This window comes from Macrotis lagotis, chromosome 6 (genome assembly GCF_037893015.1).
Source record: "Macrotis lagotis isolate mMagLag1 chromosome 6, bilby.v1.9.chrom.fasta, whole genome shotgun sequence".
Classification (NCBI taxonomy): Eukaryota; Metazoa; Chordata; class Mammalia; order Peramelemorphia; family Peramelidae; genus Macrotis; species Macrotis lagotis.
This window is the reverse complement of record NC_133663.1, coordinates 218,935,291-218,955,037: the sequence shown is the minus strand read 5'-3', so window position 1 is coordinate 218,955,037 and position 19,747 is coordinate 218,935,291. Positions and strand designations below refer to the sequence as shown.

Here is a 19,747-nt window from a genome sequence, read left to right as displayed (position 1 = left end):
GGGAAGAGGCCTCAGCTGCAATGGAGGCTTGGATTCAGAGTTCCTCAGACCAGAGCCCAGGGATGGTGTCTGCAGCTCTCCTGCACAGGAAATCTCTCCACTCCCCCCCCCCCCCCCAGCCCTTTTGGTGAGTTCCAGAGGGTGAGTGCCAACACCAATGCCTCTGCTCCCTAGTTGACTCAAGCCCCTGTCTAGCCCCACATCTGATCCAACAGGTCAGTCTCTCGGGCCCTCAGGTTCCTGGGCTCCAATTCAGCTGCTAATCTGGCTGATAGGGGCTGATCAGTCCTCTGAGCCTGGATTCACCTGCCAGGACTCTCCCAAGACAAATCTTGAGGTAGATGTTCTTTCTCCTGGCTTTTCTTTCTGGGTTTTGTGGATTGGATTTCTGTTAAGAAGTTTGTTTCATATGATAGACAGGGAAAGATCAGGAGACTTTAGAACTGTGCCTGTCTTCTTCCCCCGTCTTGGCTGGAAGTATACTGTTTCACTTCCTTTAGCCTGACTAGTACAATTCTCAAAAAATTCAGTTTCCCATATTAAGTAATCTCCTGGTGTAAGAGCAGTTTTTGTTGTCATGGTCCAATCTTCTGGGGCTAATATTTGTCTACTTAATATTTCTATTTTATTCAAAACATATGGACTGGTGTTACCATATGTACTTGCTGCTGATTTTAATTCTCTAAATGTTTTAAAATAGAAATTATATTATTCTCTCAAAGCAATCTCTGGAATTTTTGGATTAGGTCTCTCAAGTAAGGGAAAAGAGAAGGCCTCTCTCAAGTCCCATGGAATCTCCTCTCCCTTATCTATTGCTTTTCGAGTGGCTATTTGAATGATATTCATATGCCCCTTATCTTTGGTAACATTTTCTTCTTTAGACCTTAAAGGAGCAGAAGGTAGGTTATTAGAGTTAGAAAGAGGTGATGCTGGCTGGGGAGCCACCACCACCAGAATCCCAGGAGCAGCAGGAGCCTGAGGGGGTGGGGCCAGGCCTCCTGGAGACCCTCCGGTACAAGTTCCTAAAGTAGGAGACGGGAGGAGGATTCTTCTGGGAAGGTAGGGCCCCTCGGCCTTGGCCTCCACAACCCTCCTTCCACCCTGATGTATTCACAGGTCTAGAGGTGGTCCTGGAGGTAAAAGCCACCACTTTTTTTACTTTTATCTTACTGCCTAATAGTTTGAACATCTACATCAACTTTTAATACCTTCTGAGCCAATGGAACATCTCCAGGTGGACTTGGGCAGATTTTTAAAATATTCCCCAATGAAAAGACTCCTATAGGAAATGCTTCCTGATCTTCCTTTTTAAAATGGTCACTCATCTGTTTCTCCAGTTTCCCATTTTTCAGTACTTAGTACTACTGGAAATCAAGAATAACATTTTTGTACACACTCAACAAATTTTTCCACTTGTTTTGTTGTTATTAACATGCCTCTCTCTTTAACTATCTGCTTTAACACTTTCAAATAATATTCTCTATCCTTAGACTGTCCCTGTCCCATTTTAATGCTCTCTGTTTTAGACCTGATGAAAAAATTATTTACCTTAATTGCCTGCTGTCCCTTTATGAGCGCTCTTTTGACCCGCAGGTGTCCAGACTTTATCTTTCCTTTCAAGATAGATTCCCCTCCAGGTCCGACTGTCCCTGTCCCATTTTAATGCTCTCTGTTTTAGACCTGATGAAAAAATTATTTACCTTAATTGCCTGCTGTCCCTTTATGCGTGCTCTTTTGACCCGCAGGTGTCTAGACTTTATCTTTCCTTTCAACATAGATTCCCCTCCAGGTCTGGCTGTCCGTCCATCCATCTGTCCATCTGTCAGTCCGTACATCCTTCAGTCCCTGTTCAGACACCAGCTATCGCCCAGTCAGGTTGGGTAGACAAACATACCCAAACACAAAAGGTTGGGAAGTGAAAATCTACTAATTTTATTTTTGGGAACTCAGATTTTTTATAGCAAAAACTTATCTCATTAATGACTGGTTAAAGGAGACCCAGTTTTACAATTTCCTGGGTAAATTTACAATATTTGTTCTTAGAAATCTGCATACTTCTCTATCAAAGAAACCTTTTACAACCACCTCTGGAGACACAGATTATCCTAGGTCAGGGTTCACTGGTGAGCCTATGGATCCATACAATGAACAATAATCCACACATATCTTTGATGGAAAAGTCACCAAGTATATGTGAATATCATCCCCCTACAAAAAACCACCCAGTTTCCCTAAATCTGCCTTAAAATTTATTCAAATGTTTTAGCCAAAGTTTAAACTGAAGAGACTATTCTGAATTCCATGATATTGATCAAATTGCATTAACTATAAAGATAAAAAACCTTGTACAATATACTATAAATTACTAGACCAATATAAAATTATTCATATATTTTATCTGAAATATACTTTTTAATAGTATTTATAGCAACAATAAAATGTATTGAAACACCAGCTCACATTTATAATTTCTTTAGAATTATATTGGCTGAAAAATCTTTTATATATGGATGGAAAAGCATTAACTAAGGTCTTATTATCTTAAAAGCACATGTTCTTATTAATTTTTCATACCAACCCTGAGACAAAACCCACAAACAATATAGAGAAAATAAAACAGAAAATATATGCTCTCCTTAAAAATCTCCTAAAGCATTAAGTAAGTCATTAGCTATTAATTATTAGGTCTTATTACCATACTAACTCTATTCAAAGCAAATCAAATAGAACTCAGAAAAGTTTGTTCCTTGGTATCTTAGAAGTCTTCTAAGGATTAAGAGAAAATAAAAAGAACAAATCTTTTACTTTGTTTCCTTACCATACATTAATCATACTAACTGTTATGATTCTAAAAACCTCAGCTATCAGGGTACCCGTTATATGTAATTAACCCTTAAGAATAAAATTCTAAAATTATTAACAAATTCCTTCATTTTCCCTTGATACTTTGAAGGATCATGATCTCATTGAATTCTTTCCACCAATAATTAATAAGCATTAAACACTTTAACTATGTGCCCAGGTGCCAGAGATACAAAGATTAAAAAGAATTTAAACACAGCCTTATCTCTAGAAGCTTACATTCTATCAAATGCAGAAGCAGATCACAATCTCTCTGTGCCCTTGCATTCTATAAGACTCTCCGATTTAAAAAAAAAAATGAAGAGGAATCATTCAGATATTTCCCCTATCTTATACATACTTTTTTTGCTAAGAAACAGAAGATGGTGTGGTGGAATGAGCACTGTAATAAGAGTCAAAAAATCTAGGTTTTTAGTCCTAGTACCTCTATTAACTGTAAGAAGGGGAAAGAGCCAAGATTTTAGAATGACAGAACATATTCCATTGGGCTCCCTTCCACAAATTTTTCCAGATCTAGTTAAGTGCACTAGACTGAATTCTGGTGAGAAAATAAGAGTGCAGGGAGAAAAGAGAGATCTGTGGTCACCAGAGATGGGGGGGGGTGGGGGGAAGGGAGGCAGTAGCATACTCTGAAGATATCTGCAGAGATACTTCACAGCAGCATAAGTATATATACTTAAGATCATACTGAGGTACCATCAGATTCAAACAAGGACACCACAATGAAGACAAGTACCAACTAGCAGCTTTAGGGTTTACTCTGTAGTTCTGGGTCACAGATACAGGGAGAAATAAGGGAACCTGTGCATAGGGGTGGTATTCCCAGGTAGGGAAGGCCTGTCAATCAATAATGTACCAGGTACTATACTAAGTGGTGAGAATATAAAAAAAGAGGCATAAGTCAGTTTCTCCCCTCAAAGAGCTTACAATTGTACACGCCAAGATGGTGGAGAGAAGACAGGCACAGTTCTAAAGTCTCCAGATCTCTTCCCCATCTATCACATGAAACAAACCTCTTAAAAGAAATCCGACCCACAAAACCCAGAAAGAAAACTCAGGAGAAAGAACATCTACCTTGGGATTTGTCTCCTGCAGCAGCTTTGGCTGAATTTGGGCGGGTGAGTCTGGGCTCAGAGGGAGGATCAGCAATGGATCAGCAAGATCAACAGCTGAACTGGGACCAGGAGTCTGAGGGCCAGAGAGCTGGACCTGCTAGATCAGGGTGGTGCTAGACCGTGGAGGCGTGATTCAGCGGGGGAATGGAGGCACTGGTGTTGTAGTTGTCCCCCCGGGGAGATCCCGGACAGGGCTGGTGGGAGAGTTCTGGAGCAGGAGAGCTGCGGACATCATCCCTGGGCTCCTCTGGTCTGAGTCCCATTACAACTCAGACTAACAAACAAATGCAAACTACTTCTGCCTCAGGCCCAGGTGTGTGAGCAGAAGAACCAGCCCAGCTGAAGAATGACAAAGAATTCAATAGCTCCAACTCCTCCCTTTAAGGAAAGGGAGAAGGCCTCAACCAAGGTCACAGACACTCCAGCAAAAGCAACCAGCACCTCCTACTGGCCAGCCAGAGAAACTAGACTCAGTGAGTAAAGACTTTAGCGATCACAGGTCCCTGTGAACCAGCCCCTCCCCAACTCAGGTCTTAGCAAAATGAAGAAGGGTCAGAAGAAAGGTAGATCCATAGAGAAATTCTTGGAAGGGAAAGACCCTAACTCAGAGAGACCTGGAACCTCCGAGGAGAATACAATCTGGTCTTCAGCACAGAAAGACTTCATTGAAGAAATAAGGAAGGAGCTTAAAAATTTTGGAGAGACAATTAATACCTCGCAACAAGAAAACAAAACCTTAGAAAGTACAATTGGACAAATACAAAATGAGAATAAATCTTTCAGATCTTCAAATGGGCAAATGCAAAAAGAAATTAATTCTCTCAAAGACTCAATTGGTCAAATGGAAAGCTCTTTCAAAAATAGAATTGACCAATTGGAAAATGAGTTGCAAAAGGTTAATGAAGAAAACTCCTCCCCCCAAAAAAAGAACGGAGTCTATAGAAACTAATGACTCCATGAGAAGAGGAAGAGTCAGTTAAACAAATCAAAAAATAGAAAAAATAGAAGCAAATGTAAAATACCTCATCAACAAAACCACTGACCTCAAGAATAGATCGAGGAGGGGCAACCTGAAAATTATAGGACTTCCTGAAAACATTGAAGAGAAAAAAAGCCTGGACTTAATATTACAGGATGTAATGATGGAAAACTGCCCTGATATCATGGAATCTGAGGGCAAAGTAGGTATTGAAAAAGTACATTGATCCCCACCAGAAAAAGACCCTAAAATGAAAACACCAAGGAATGTTGTGGCCAAACTCCAGAACTATCAGATAAAAGAGAAAATCCTGCAAGCAGCCAGAAAGAAACAATTTAAACATCAAGGAGCCACAGTAAAGATCACGCAAGACCTGGCTGCATCAACATTAAGGGATCGAAGGGCCTGGAATGAGATATTTCAAAGAACAAGGGAGCAGCCAAGATTCTACTTTCCTGCAAAGCTGAGCCTTCTCTTCCAGGGAAACAGATGGACATTTAATGAAATGGAAGAATTCCAAAAACTTCTGATGAAAAGACCAGAGCCAAACAGAAAATTTGGACATCAAACAGGAGGTTCAAGAGACACATGAAAAGGTAAAAAAAAAAAAGGGGTGGTGATAAAAGGAAAAAAAATGCAATCCAGTAAGCTGAAACTGGCTATATCCAAGCATGGGGGGGAAAAAGATTCTCATAAATCTGGAGAACTGTAACTCTAACAGAGAGAATATACCTAGCCAGAAATGATGGACATTCATAACCTATCCATGAGACTGCTATCTAAAGAGGTGTAACTTGGTTTAACCCCACTTGGGAGAAAGACCCTAATAACTCTCAGGAATTTTGACTCTATTCGATAGAATATATACTGAATTAGAAGGGACAGACACTTAGAATTTTCGATGACTTAGACAGATTGATCTAAAAAACACTACCTCTTTAAAAAGGGGGACAGGAAAGAGACTGAAGGAAGGAGGTGAGTGAATGGGGTAAATCTCATTACAGGAAAAGGTACAAAAAAACCTATGGTATTAGAGGGGAGGAAGGGAGAAGATGAGAAACACCTGAATCTTTTTCTCATCAGACTTGGCTTAACAACCTACACATACTCAGTTAACTTATAAAACATCTAACCTTTCAAGTATTAAAAGGGGAAAAGCGGAGGGGGGATGGAGAAAGGGAAGGGGAGTGGGGGGAGGAAGGGAAATAACAAAAGGAAGGGAAGGGAAAAAGGGAAAGGGGAAAGAAAGAGGAGGGTGTGATATAGGAGGGCAAACACACTGAAGGGGGTGGTATTCAGCAACAAAATACTGGGGAATATGGATAAAGGGAGGAGAAAGGGGCAAAAATACAAACGGAGGGAAGATAGCACGGAGGCTAATAAAGAATTAGTAATCATAACCTTGAATGTGAATGGGACGAACTCTCCCTCAAAACATAAGCGAATAGCAAAGTGGATTAAAAACCAGACTCCTACAATATGCTGCTTACAAGAAACTCATCTGAAGCAGAGAGATACATATAGAGTAAAGGTAAAAGGTTGGAGTAAAACATATTTTGCTTCAACTGAAGTAAAAAAAGCAGGGGTAGCAATCCTTATCTCAGACAAAGCAGCAGCAAAAATAGATAGTGTTAAAAGAGATAAGGAAGGAAACTTTATCCTCCTAAAAGGTACCATAGACAATAAAGTCATTTCAATATCGAATATATATGCAACCAGTGGGACAGCACCCAAATTCTTAGAGGAGAAGCTGAAAGAACTACAGGAAGACACAGACAGCATAACTCTACTAGTGGGAGAACTCAACTTCCCGCTATCAGATCTAGATAAATCAAATCATAAAATAAACAAGAAAGAAGTTAAGGAGGTACATAGATTGTTAGAAAAATTAGACATGGTAGACTTATGGAGGAAACTGAATGGGGATAGAAAGGAATATACCTTTTTTTATGCAGTACATGTAACTTATACAAAAACTGACCATGTACTAGGACATAAAAACCTAATGATCAATTGCAGAAAGGCAGAAATAGTGAATACATCTTTCTCAGATCACAATTCAATAAAAGTCATACGCAATACTGGGCCAAGGAGATACAGACCCACAACAAATTGGAACACTGAATAACCTCATTTTAAAAAATGAATGCACCAAAAAACAAATTATAGAAAGAATTAACCATTTTATACTAGATAATGATAATAATGAAACAACATACCAACACCTATGGGATTCATTCAAAACGACTCTCAGGGGATATATTATAGCTCTAATTGCTTACATGAATAAATTGGACAAAGAGGAAATCAATGAACTAATCATGCAACTAAAAACATTAGACAAATAACAAATCAAAAATCCCCAATTAAATACTAAATTAGAAATTCTAAAAATTAAAGGAGAAATTAACAAAATCAAAAGCAAAAAACTATTGAATTAATAAATAAAACCAAAAGTTGGTATTATGAAAAAACCAATAAAATTTATAAAGCTCTGGTCAATTTGATTAAAAAAATAAGAAAACCAAATTGCTAGTATCATAAATGAAAAAGGTGAACTCACCACCAATGAAGAAGAAATTAAAGTAATAATTCAAAATTATTTTGCCCAACTCTATGCCAATAAATTTGAGAATCAAAATGAAATGGATGAATATTAACAAAAATATAAGTTGCCCAGGTTAAATGAAGAAGAGATTAAATATCTAAACAACCCTATCTCAGAAAATTGAAATTCAACAAGCCATCATTGAACTCCCTAAAACAAAAACTCCAGGGCCTCATGGATTCACAGGTGAATTCTATCAAACATTTAAGGAACAATTGGTTCCAATTCTATATAAACTCTTTGGAAAAATAGGGAACGATGGAACTCTACATAACTCTTTCTATGAAACCAATATGGTGCTGTTACCTAAACCAGGAAGAATTAAAACAGAGAAAGAAAATTGTAGACCTATTTCCCTGATGAATCTATATGCATCTATATGCAAAAATCCTAAATGAAATCTTAGCAAAACGATTACAATAAGTTATCACTAGGATAATACATTATGATCAAGTAGGATTTATTCTAGGAATGCAGGGTTGGTTCAGTATTAGGAAAACTGTTAGTATACTCAATTATATCAACAACAAATCCATCAGAAATCATATGATCATATCAATAGATGCTGAAAAAGCTTTTGACAAAATACAGCATCCATTCCTATTAAAAACACTAGAGAGTGTAGGAATAAATGGACTGTTCCTTAAAATAATTAGCAGTATCTATCTGCAACCATCAACAAGCATTATATTCAATGGGGGGAGGCTAGAGGCATTCCCAATAAGATCAGGGGTGAAACAAGGGTGCCCATTATCACCACTACTATTCAATTTTGTATTAGAAATGTTAGCATCAGCAATTAGAGAAGAAAAAGAAATTGAAGGAATTAGAATTGGGAAGGAAGAGACAAGGCTCTCACTCTTTGCAGATGACATGATGGTCTACCTAGAGAATCCCAAGAAATCATCCAAAAAACTACTGGAAACAATTAGCAAATTTAGCAAAGTTGCAGGTTATAAAATAAACCCCCATAAATCCTCAACTTTTCTTTATATGTCTAGCAAGTTACAGCAGGAAGAGCTAGAAAGAGAAATCCCATTCAAAGTAGCCTCAGACAATATAAAAATACTTGGGAGTCTAATTGCCAAGACAGACTTAGAATCTCTTTGAAAGCAATTATAAAACACTTCTCACACAAATTAAATCAGATTTAGATAACTGGGCAAATATCAACTGCTCATGGATAGGTAGAGCTAATATAATAAAAATGACAATTCTACCAAAACTAAACTACCTGTTTAGTGCCCTACCAATCAAAATTCCAAAAAATTACTTTAATGAATTAGAAAAATTTTAAGTAAATTCATATGGAGAAATAAAAAGTCAAGAATTGCCAGGCTCTTAATGAAAAAAAAATGTAAAAGAAGGTGGTTTAGCCCTACCTGATCTAAAATTATATTATAAAGCATCAATCATCAAAACTGTTTGGTATTGGCTAAGAAATAGAGTGGATGTACTAGTGGAATAGACTAGGTGTAAAAGTAGGAGATGATTACAGTACTCTCCTGTTTGATAAACCCAAAGAGTCCAGCCATTGGGATAAAAACTCCCTCTTTGATAAAAACTGCTGGGATAATTGGAAGTTAGTATGGAAGAAACTTAGATTAGACCAACACCTCACACCCTTTACCAAGATAAGATCCAAATGGTTACAGGACATAGACATAAAAAAAACTATACTATAAGCAAATTAGAAGATCAAGGATTAGTTTACCTGTCAGATCTATGGAAAGGGGAGCAGTTTATGACTAAGGAAGAGTTGGAGAACATCACCAAAAACCAATTGGATGATTTCGATTACATTAAATTAAAAAGCTTTTGCACAGATAAAACCAATGTAACCAAGATCAAAAGAAATGTAGTTAATTGGGAAACAATTTTTACAACTAATGTTTCTGACAAAGGACTCATTTCTAAAATATACAGAGAATTGAGTCATATTTTTAAAATAAAAAACCATTTCCCAATTGACAAATGGTCAAATGATATGCAAAGTCAATTTACAGATGAGGAGATCAAAGCAATCCATAGCCATATGAAAAAATGCTCTAAATCATTAATTATTAGAGAAATGCAAATTAAAGCTTGTCTGAGGTACCACCTCACACCTCTCAGATTGGCCAATATGACCAAGAAGGATAATGATCATAGTTGGAAGGGTTGTGGGAAATCTGGGACACTATTACACTGTTGGTGGACCTGTGAACTCATCCAACCCTTCTGGAGAGCTATTTGGAACTATGCCCAAAGGGCAACAAAAATATGCACACCCTTTGACCCAGCAAAACCACTATTGGGTTTATACCCTGAAGAGATGATGAAAAAGGGTAAAAACATTACTTATTCAAAAATATTTATAGCAGCCCTGTTTGTGGTGGCAAAGAATTGGAAATCAAGTAAATGTCCTTCAATTGGGGAATGGTTTAGCAAACTGTGTTATATGTATATCATGGAACACTATTGTTCTATTAGAAACCAGGAGGGATGGGATTTCAGGGAAGCCTGGAGGGATTTGCATGAACTGATGCTGAGTGAGATGAGGAGAACCAGAAAAACACTGTACACCCTAACAGCAACATGGGAGTGATGTGCAACCTTGAAGGACTCGCTCATTCCATCAGTGCAACAATCAGGAACAATTTTGGGCTGTTTGCAAAGGAGAGTGTCATCTGTATCCAGTTAAGGAGCCGTGGAGTTTGAACAAAGTTCAAGGACTATTCCCTTTAATTTAAAAAAAAAACAGATATCTTATTGTCTGATCTTGTCACCTCTTAGACTTCTCTTCTCTTCTTTAAGGATATGATTTCTCTCTCATCACACCCAATGTGGATCGAAGTACATCATGGAAACAAGGTAAAGACTCAGAGAGTGCTTTCTGTGGGGGCGTGGGTGGAGGAAAGCAAGATGGGGGAAAATTGTAAAACTCAAATAATATCTTTAATAAAAATTAAAAAAAGAGCTTACAATCTAATGTGGGATACAACATGCAAACAAATATATATGAAGTAAGCTTTGTACAGGTTAAATTAGAAATAACAGGGGGAAGGCACTATATTTAGAAGAGGCTGGAAAGGCTTTCAGTAAAAGATGGTGGAGTGTAAACCATTTGGTTCAAATTGATATATGAATTTCCCTTAATCACAGTAGTCAAGCTCAACCAGATAAGGCCATATTTAGACATTCACTTAGTAGCGATTATACAATAAAATCATATATCCTTAATATATAATCTGGGTAGCCAGTTACACACTTTGTTTACAGTTTATAATACTTAAGTCTCATATTTGGCATGATGCTGGGATTTTTTCTGTGCTCCTATAATTGTCCAGGCTAAGGGATAGACCTAGTAGACAGTAGCTTGCAGAAAGCCAGTTAGTGGTGTGGAGTGGGCAATGGCAGTCATGAAGAGAATTGAAAAGAGGGAGAAGCAGACTAGGAACTTGAGCTATGCAGATAGATTAATGTGTGGATTTGATCCTGCACTCTTCCATCACCAAGGTTGATCAATAAAAGGTATAAATCTCTCCCAAGTCTCTTCAGCATTCCTTTGATCTCTTTGAATAAAGAACCTATAACATAACAAAGATGGCATTTGTTTGAAACATCCAGTTACACTCAAAAAATGTCTTAGTTGTATAAGTCTAGACAGGATTGCTGTGACTTACATTGGGATATACTTTACAGATGGGATTTTACATAGTACTTAAAGGAAGCCAGGAAAGTCAGTAGGTAGAGGTGAGGAAGAAAAGCATTCTAGAAACCAAGAGTTGAGAGAGATGGAGTATTTTGTCCATGGAATAGCCAGGAGGCCAGTGTCATTTGTTGAAAAGTATGTGTCAAAGATAAGGTAAGAAAGGGCAAAGGTCTTTCAATGGTCAAACTAAAGGTTGTTCCTGGAAGTGACAGGAAGCCTCTTTTGTTTACTGGCTTTAAGAATGACATGACTGGACTTGTGCTTTAGGAAAATCACTCTAGTGGATGAATGGAGGATAGAACAGACTGAGAAAAAAATTGTGGCAGGCACCCTATTGCAATAATTTAGGCATGAGGGTATGCACTAGAGTGGTGGCAATATCAGAGGAGAATATTTGAAAGATGGTGCAAAGGTGAAAATGGCAGATTTTGGCAATAAATTGAATAATGACGAGAAAGAGAGAGAGAGAGAGAGAGAGAGAGAGAGGAGAGAGAGAGAGAGAGAGAGAGATCAAGAAGTTCAAGAGGACTTTGAAGTTATCAGGATGAGGGATGAAGGTTTTACCCTCTATACTAATAAGGAAGGTTGAAGGAGGGAATAAAGTAAAAAATAGAGATTCAAGACTGAGACTTACCCAGGCATAATTGGTTATATGATAAAAGAGCTAGAGATTCAAGAGAGGAAATCACTGTATAGATATATTGGTAGCAAAAGGGAGAAAAAAGGAAAGAATGGCTAGTGCAGGGAGGATGACCTGAGAGAGAATTGAGGGGTCAAGAGATTGGAGGTTACAATGCTGACTTCCAATAGGAGGGAAGGAGAGTCAAAATGCCAATAGATTATGGTTGGAGAAGGGGATTTCTAAATTCTTTAACAGAGAGGTATATTTGTAGGTGATGGCAAGATAAGAGAATGTATATCTTTGTGTGGTTGATGGGGGTTGGAGGAGTAACTTATGGGAAGTGAATAGTTTGAGGAACTGATTAGGGTATTTGATATTAATGTGTAAGAGAACAGTAATTTGAGAGAAGAGAAAATTGTGGCCATGTACTGAATACACTGAATGTATGAATATATTGAGGAAGGGTTTGACCTGAAGTCCGTAGACAACAGCTAAAAGGATTTTAACTGAATTGTAGATATATAAATAGCATGAACCTAAGAGAGAGGTTATTTAGTGATAAGAGTTATGGAGGGGAAACCTGGAAATAGCACAATATACTAAGAGAAGAGAAAATTCAGAACCAGTTATAGCAACAGTGGTAGTACACAAACATCCCAGTTCAGAGCACAGCGTTCACTTCCAGCATTTATCCCAGACTGCAATGGAATAACCAAGGCATGTATCCCAGGCCAAAGGGGAATCTAGAATTCTGTGTCTCTGAATGAGCAGAATTTTACACCTGGCTAATAGTGGCAGAGTCCTGCCATAGTCTACTCTTGTATATCTAAACTCAGGTCAGACCATGGAAGCAGCAATTGGACTTTGTACTGGATCAAACTATTCTGGGAGTACTGAAAGCTTGTAGATCAGCTCTCCAGCCTGTCCTTGAGATTCTGGAATAATACAGCAATTAGTAGGATTGTCCAGACCTTACACTCAGAAGTATGGCAAATGTCCTAATATAAACTATGAATTTGACTAGAATGACGGGTGACTTAAAAAAAAAAGGACCCCATTATGAGCAATTATAAAGTTAGTTATTCAAGAGAGAAAGGAAAAAGAAAATGTCTACAAATAAAGAAAAACACAGCCTAGGTACAAATTCAACTAGAATTTCTGAAAGAGACAAAATAAAAGGGTTCCCCCCTTAACAAACTGTATGAGAGAGTTTGAGGAAAAAACTGGAAAAGAAATGAGAATAGAAGAAAGAACTGGAAAGAGAATAACAGCTTAGATCAAGAGGTACAAAATCTTGCCCAAGAAACAAACTCCCTAGAGAAGGATTAAATAGAAGTCAATGTCTCCATTAGATGACCAAAAAATATTAAAATAGTCAAAAGACTGAAAAAATAGAGGAAAATATAAAGTTTCTGCAAAAACAACTGAACTGGAAAATATTTTGAGAAAAAAATTTAAGAATCACTAGGCTGTGTGGTTGTCATTCCCCAAAAAGAGTCTAGATGTTTCTTTTTTTAAATTTATTTTCATCAATATGCACATACATATTTTAAGTTACAAAATTTCTTTCCAGTCTCCTTTCCCATCCTCATTCCCTCAGTAGTGAAGTCAGGTTAGCACTGAACTTACATATTTTGATAAACATGTTTACAGATAAGTTATTTTTGATATGAAGAATTAGGATTAAGGGAAAGAGATACATAAGAGATAACTTCATCAGATTCTGAAGTGTGTGTGTGTGTGTGTATGTGTGTGTGTGTATGTGTATGTCTTTTGTTTTGTTTTTCTTCCTCTGAATGGTGATAACATGGTCCATAGCCGATCTAATACAGTTGTCATAGCTCTTAGATATTATTTCAAGAAATCTTAAAAGAAAACTTCTCAGATTTCTTAGAATCAGAGAGCAAAGTAAAAATTGAAAGACTCCACAAGTCACCTCCTAAAAGAAACCCTAACATATAAACTTTCTGAAACAGCACAGCCAAAATCTACAACTTCTGAGTCAACCCCCCCCCCCAAAACCCAATTATATGACCTTTAGTGAAATGATTAATCTATATGGACATTTAGTTTTCTCATCTAGAAACACATCAGGTCTGTTCCTATAAGATAAACATAAGGTAATATCATCTATACTATTCACTCAATTCTTATTTTAATTAGGTGCTACTCACAAGAAGTGATATTTAGAGTAAGGTACAGGTTGCTAGCCCTGTGTAGGTCCCAATTATATTTACTTTTTGAAAATCTGTGATAAACTTCCTTAAAGTTGTAGAAAGAGTAAAGTTTGACATCTCAAAACAGATGTGATAATAATTACTTAAAACCTTTTACTTACCTGCCAATAAAAAGTTAGGGAGACATTAATGAGGACAATGATAAATAATGAAAAGGCACTCTAAAAATACATAACTGGTATAGCTATAAATTGGTCCAGACCTGTTGACTGAGAGGCTCCACTGATAGATTTATACCCCAAGAAACATAAAGATAGAAAAATTAGTTAGATAAATTGACTTGTTAAAAAATTGTTATACAGAATAGCTCTCTAGATAGGGAAGGGGAGAAGAATATATTTGGAAATTAGGGTGATGTAAAAAAAATCCAACAAAACTGTTGAAAAATGAATAAATGATTTTTTTTGGTTAGTAGCAATACAAAAAAGAAGTAGTTATTACAGGATAACAATGTTATAAATAAATTATCAGTGTATATTAACAGATTATAATGCTTCATTTTGTGATTAAAAACTGGTTATAATATATTAATATCATTTCCAAAGTATAATATTTAAAGCAATATCTAACTTTATACTATATATAACTTTCCTTTCATATTTTGAAATGTCTCTTTTCATACTAAAGTCTACATTTCAGGTTATAATTAGTCTTGATTAGCCATTCTATAATCTTAGATGCCCCATGAATCCACTAAGTGTTTCTACTTACTATCAATCTGACCTTCAATGTATCCCTCTTCTCTCTGGATCTCAATTGCCTCATCTATAAAACTTGGAGTCAGACTAGATTTCCTAAGCCCCTTTTAGCTCTTTTCTAAGATCTGCATAAATGGTAAACTAGTATCAACAATAACAACAAAAGTTGATCTTGTGGATCTGAGTCAACTTCACCAAAAAAAAAAAAAAAACCCAAAATGATTCCTAGCCATATTTGATTAGAATTTTTGAGCAAGGAATATGATAATCAGTTACCTATATTCTAAAAATGCCTTTTTTATTTGAAACAATTTTTATTCTTATGAAGGATATCATTGCCAACATAACATCAAAACAGACTAAAAAATTTAAAAGAATAAAATCTAAATGTTTTCTTTGTAATATCCTAAATTCAGTATAGTTGAGATGGGCAACACAAGCAGAAATTATCAGTGAGTTTTGATCCAACAATCCCTGGGCCCAGTCTGAATGAATTTGGGAAAAAAAAAACCATTCTATTCTCATGGAAGAGGTTATTAGCTTAAACTCCTAAGGTGAGAAAGGTAAAAGTAACACTAAAGGGTAGCCTACTGACCCCCCTTAAAAAACTTACTGTTTCACTACAATTTATTTTATATTTCTGTCCACCTTGTCTCTAAAAGAAAACATTGAGGGTAAAACCATTTTTAATCCAATGCATCACTGCTCTGTAAATATTTCATCTGCTCAAAGTACTGAGAGATGCTCTGTTTGGCTAGAGAGAGAGAGAGAGAGAGAGAGAGAGAGAGAGAGAGAGAGAGAGAGAGAGAGAGAGAGAGAGCTTGTTTAATTTGTTAGGCTCACTAGCTGGGGGAATTGAGATGAAATAAAGACATTTTTACTAATATCTACTGTTGCACTTTCCCAAAAGTAGGATAAGATTGAATGAATCTGGATCAAAGGAAAACCTTTCAGGTAAGAGAAAGTAGAAGAAAGTGGGTAAGGAGAAAATCAGTCAATTACCTTAGAGGCAAGTAGCTTTCAACAACTGTCTTCCTCCAAAGCTTTCCAAGAAGCTTAAAGATGTCATATCCAAATGCCTCAAAGAAGTAGGAAAAAAAGAAGCAGACTATAGAAAAGCCTAAATGGAAAACCTGGGGAAGAGTAGCTTCACTCTTATGAGGTTGGGGGCCAAAGAGAAGTCACCTCAACTATTATTAATGTTTATATGATGTCAAAAGTTATTATTTTTAAATTGATTGATATATAGATAATGAATTTAATTAGTTTCTAGAGATTTTTTCCACAGGCAGACTCTTGGCCTAGGAAAACAATGAAAGCAATACCATAACCAAGACAAGTCCAGCATTTTTCCCCTGGCCTGAACTTGCCAGTGTTAAGTGAATCAGTAAATAACCTATTCTGTAGCCAAGTCTTGTTCTGTATCCAAGCAGAATAATGGAGTACTCCCAAGATCAGACAATTAATGTAGCCATTCCCACAGGACTCAGGGACACCTGTGTTGTTCTACTTGGATGGCCAAGACCTGATGTAATTGTTGCATTGTGCTGAACTTCGAGACTGTCCTAGGAAGATTATTCAAGCCCCAGATCTCATTGTTCTATGATCAGCCTTCCCTCTCCCTTTCCACAAACAGCAATGTGGAGCTCCAAGAAAGGAGTAATTCTATGATTTGCAAATCAGTTCTTTTCAATGAAAGTAATTAAACTCTTTCCTCTTTACTGGCACTGTCTCTGGTCTGCTCTATTTACTGGTTCAGTAAAACCACAACAGATGATAACATTTTTATATTTTAAAACATTTAATTAAATGAAGCTTTTACCTTTTAGGGGAGAAAGAGAAGCTTATTCTAACCATCTTTGGACTGGGCTCTGTAAAAATTTTCTGTTATAAATATCCTATAGTAGAGTATTCCTTTGATGTCTCCTTATATAAGTGAGCCTAGGTCCTTGAATGCCATGTTAAAAACAGCTAAAATTCTAGAAAGTCCTATTAAGATATTGGAAATGCAGAGCACTAGTCAGGGATATGTTCAGAAAGGCTTATCACTATACCAAATGCAGGAGCATGAATTTTTTTGCCCTCTATCACTCTTGAAGAGTATGGAAGAGCTTTAATTTATATCAGTGAAGAAACCATGGATATAAGATAGTACTATTGTAGTCAGAAAGCACAAATCATTCATCAAGTGATTTTAGTTGGAAGGAGTGATTACCTCATTCTCAGTTTTTAAAAATTTTTCAAAAACAAAGAAAACTTTAAGTTCATTTTAAAAAGCTTTTGTTTGCTTCTTTCTCCTGAATCTCTCTTTGATGTTATCAAAGATGTGATTCTAATATCAACATAAATTATGCTGTAGAGGATAAATTATGCTGTCCCCAGTTATAATAATGGAAATAATCACCACACTTAAGAAGGAAAACATGGACTAAAAGAAAAATGATACTAAAATATGAATATCTACTTCAAAGCAAAAGTCTAGAGTCCACACAGTATAATCATGACAGAAAATTATATAGCACTAATTTAAAAAAATTGTAGTCAGTAAAACTGAATGCTAAACATAGCCAAAAAAAAATGATAGTGTTTCTGAATTTTTGTGCCCTAGGAGACTGTTTATAATTCTGAGCAGAAAAAAAGGTCCTCTAGTTCTCAAGAAAACTGGATGAGAAAAAAAATTACTGTCCTGCTTGCTCCCATTATATTCCATATGATCTTTCCCTAATAATGCTATACCCCTACAGACAATTTACATGAGGAGAATGGGATAGAAAATGAAGGTATAGGTAAGAATGTATAAGTGTGTCAACCATTAGAATCTCTTTGTTTAGGGCTCAAACCCAGATACTTTTCCTTTTCTTCAACCAAACTACAGGGCCAGCCCTACCTGATGGGTCATGATCGTCTCCAATTGTTCAGTCATATTTATCTTACCTTGTTTTATCTGTTCTAGACAAAGCCCTGGCTAGGCAATAGAGTGCTACTGATATCAAAATGTTAGGAACCTTGTTCAATGCTATATATGTTAGGACAGGTGGGCCTTCCTGGTTTAAATCCCAACTCCAAATTTCAAGTTCTTGGCCTTAGCCACTTCACATATCATCACTAGTAATCCACTGCTAAGAAAGCTAGGCAGTAATTGGTTTCATTACTTTGTGAATCTGGCCAGTGTAAAAAAGAAGGAATGTCGTATCAGGAAGAGAGGAATGAATGGCATTCAATTGTAGAGCAATCACTTCTCTTAAAAAAAAAGAACATTCATTTTCTCCAATCTAAAGATTGGAAATCTTTAAATAAGTCCCTGTATAAAGTCCATTTTTAATAACTGAGAGGAAATTAATCATATAACTTCATTATGCTGCCAACTATTTAGTAAATTCTTAGTAAATTTTGTTCTTCAGTAAAGAAGATAATGGGAGGAAGAAAAGATGAAACTGAAAGAAATACATTTAGAAAATTAAAAAGAAATGCTTAAAATAATGAAGTTAAAGTTTGATCATTAAAAATCTTTTTTGCACAAATAATTGAGTTTGCTATATACAAAAATTGTCAAGCAATAATTCATGTCCCTATAGAGTTATCATGAACTTATGATAATGTGGCAAATTAGGGAAAAGAACACTAGACTAAAAACTGGGAGATGCATATTATAATTTTGGCTTTGACAATGTAAAGCAATGAAAACTTTGGCAAATCATTTAACCAAGATGGGAATCAATTTCCTAACAAAATGAGTAGGAAATGATAGGAGTTTGAATTTATGACTTCAAACAAGATAGATTTCAGCAATACAATCTGGCAATATATACATCACCCAATTATAGACAAGTGCTAAAGTAAGTTAGAAAGCTACTTACACTCGAAGGTTTGAGTTTGTTAATGATGGTTGTTTTGCCACTGTTATCCAGCCCAAGGCAAAGAACATGAACTTCCTTCTTCTTCAGACCAAGGAACCCTGACAGCTTGTCCAGTAATCCCATAATGATGATTCAAATTTTCCCAAACCAGCTGCAAGTGTACAAATGAACATAAAACTGTTATCAAAAGCTCTCCGAGTAAACACTGAGTACGTATGTGGGTCAAGAATATGAAAACTGTAGAGAGAATAGAAAAGGCAATGTAGGTACAGTCTGTAATCAGCAAACAGAATATAAGCTGATTATAGCAAAGGAGTCTTTTCTCAAAGCAGATCGACTGCTTATAAATCTGGGCACATAGGATAATACCCATGAAACTGCTAGACAGGTTTCATTTCAGATATAGTATGTTAGATCAATGGCATGGATCAGACTCAGGATAATGCTGTTTCAGGGTCTGTAATTTTAAATTATAAATTTGAAAAGCAGTAAATATTGACAACAATTAAAGGATTAGGATTTAGAACCTATGAAAAATAGGATAACCAAAATAAACAGTCAATATACAAAAGAGAAAAAAATTTGAAAAATATTCAGACTCACTAATAACCAAAGAGATAAAAATTAATACAAATTTAAGGAATTACCTTAGATTCATAATTAAACACCTTAGATCCATAATTAAACAGAAGAAAATACAATGCTAGTGGGATAAATAACTATCTTCATACATTGATGGAAGACTCTCAAATGTTAGTGTTTTTCAAAATAGGGTAATATACAGTAAAAGTTATAAAAATGATACCTTTCGTACAAATAATTTTATTTTAATGAATATATACTGAGAATGTAAACAATAATAAACTGCATTTAAAGATTCTTATGACAAAGGTTCTGGCGGGGTGGAACCAAGATGTCAGCAGGAGAACAGCCTTTCTGAGGAGCTCTCTCTAACATATTTCAAAAAACTTAAAATTGTGACTAAATTTTTTGGTAGCTAGAACCCAAAGAAAGTTTCAATGAGGCAATTCTCCAGCCCAAGGTAACCTGGAAAATAGTGGGAAGGCTCTGTTCT

General features: G+C 36.2%; 1 protein-coding gene across 1 annotated transcript in view; it reads right to left on the bottom strand.

The window, feature by feature from the left end:
• ARL6 (ARF like GTPase 6) overlaps positions 1 to 19,747 on the bottom strand; it is a 62,171-nt gene that overhangs the window by 33,640 nt on the left and 8,784 nt on the right. The window contains exon 2 of the mRNA XM_074192303.1: positions 18,673 to 18,823. Coding sequence (XP_074048404.1) covers positions 18,673 to 18,795 — 123 coding nt within the window. The 5' untranslated portion in view covers positions 18,796 to 18,823. The remainder of the gene's footprint in view (positions 1 to 18,672; positions 18,824 to 19,747) is intronic.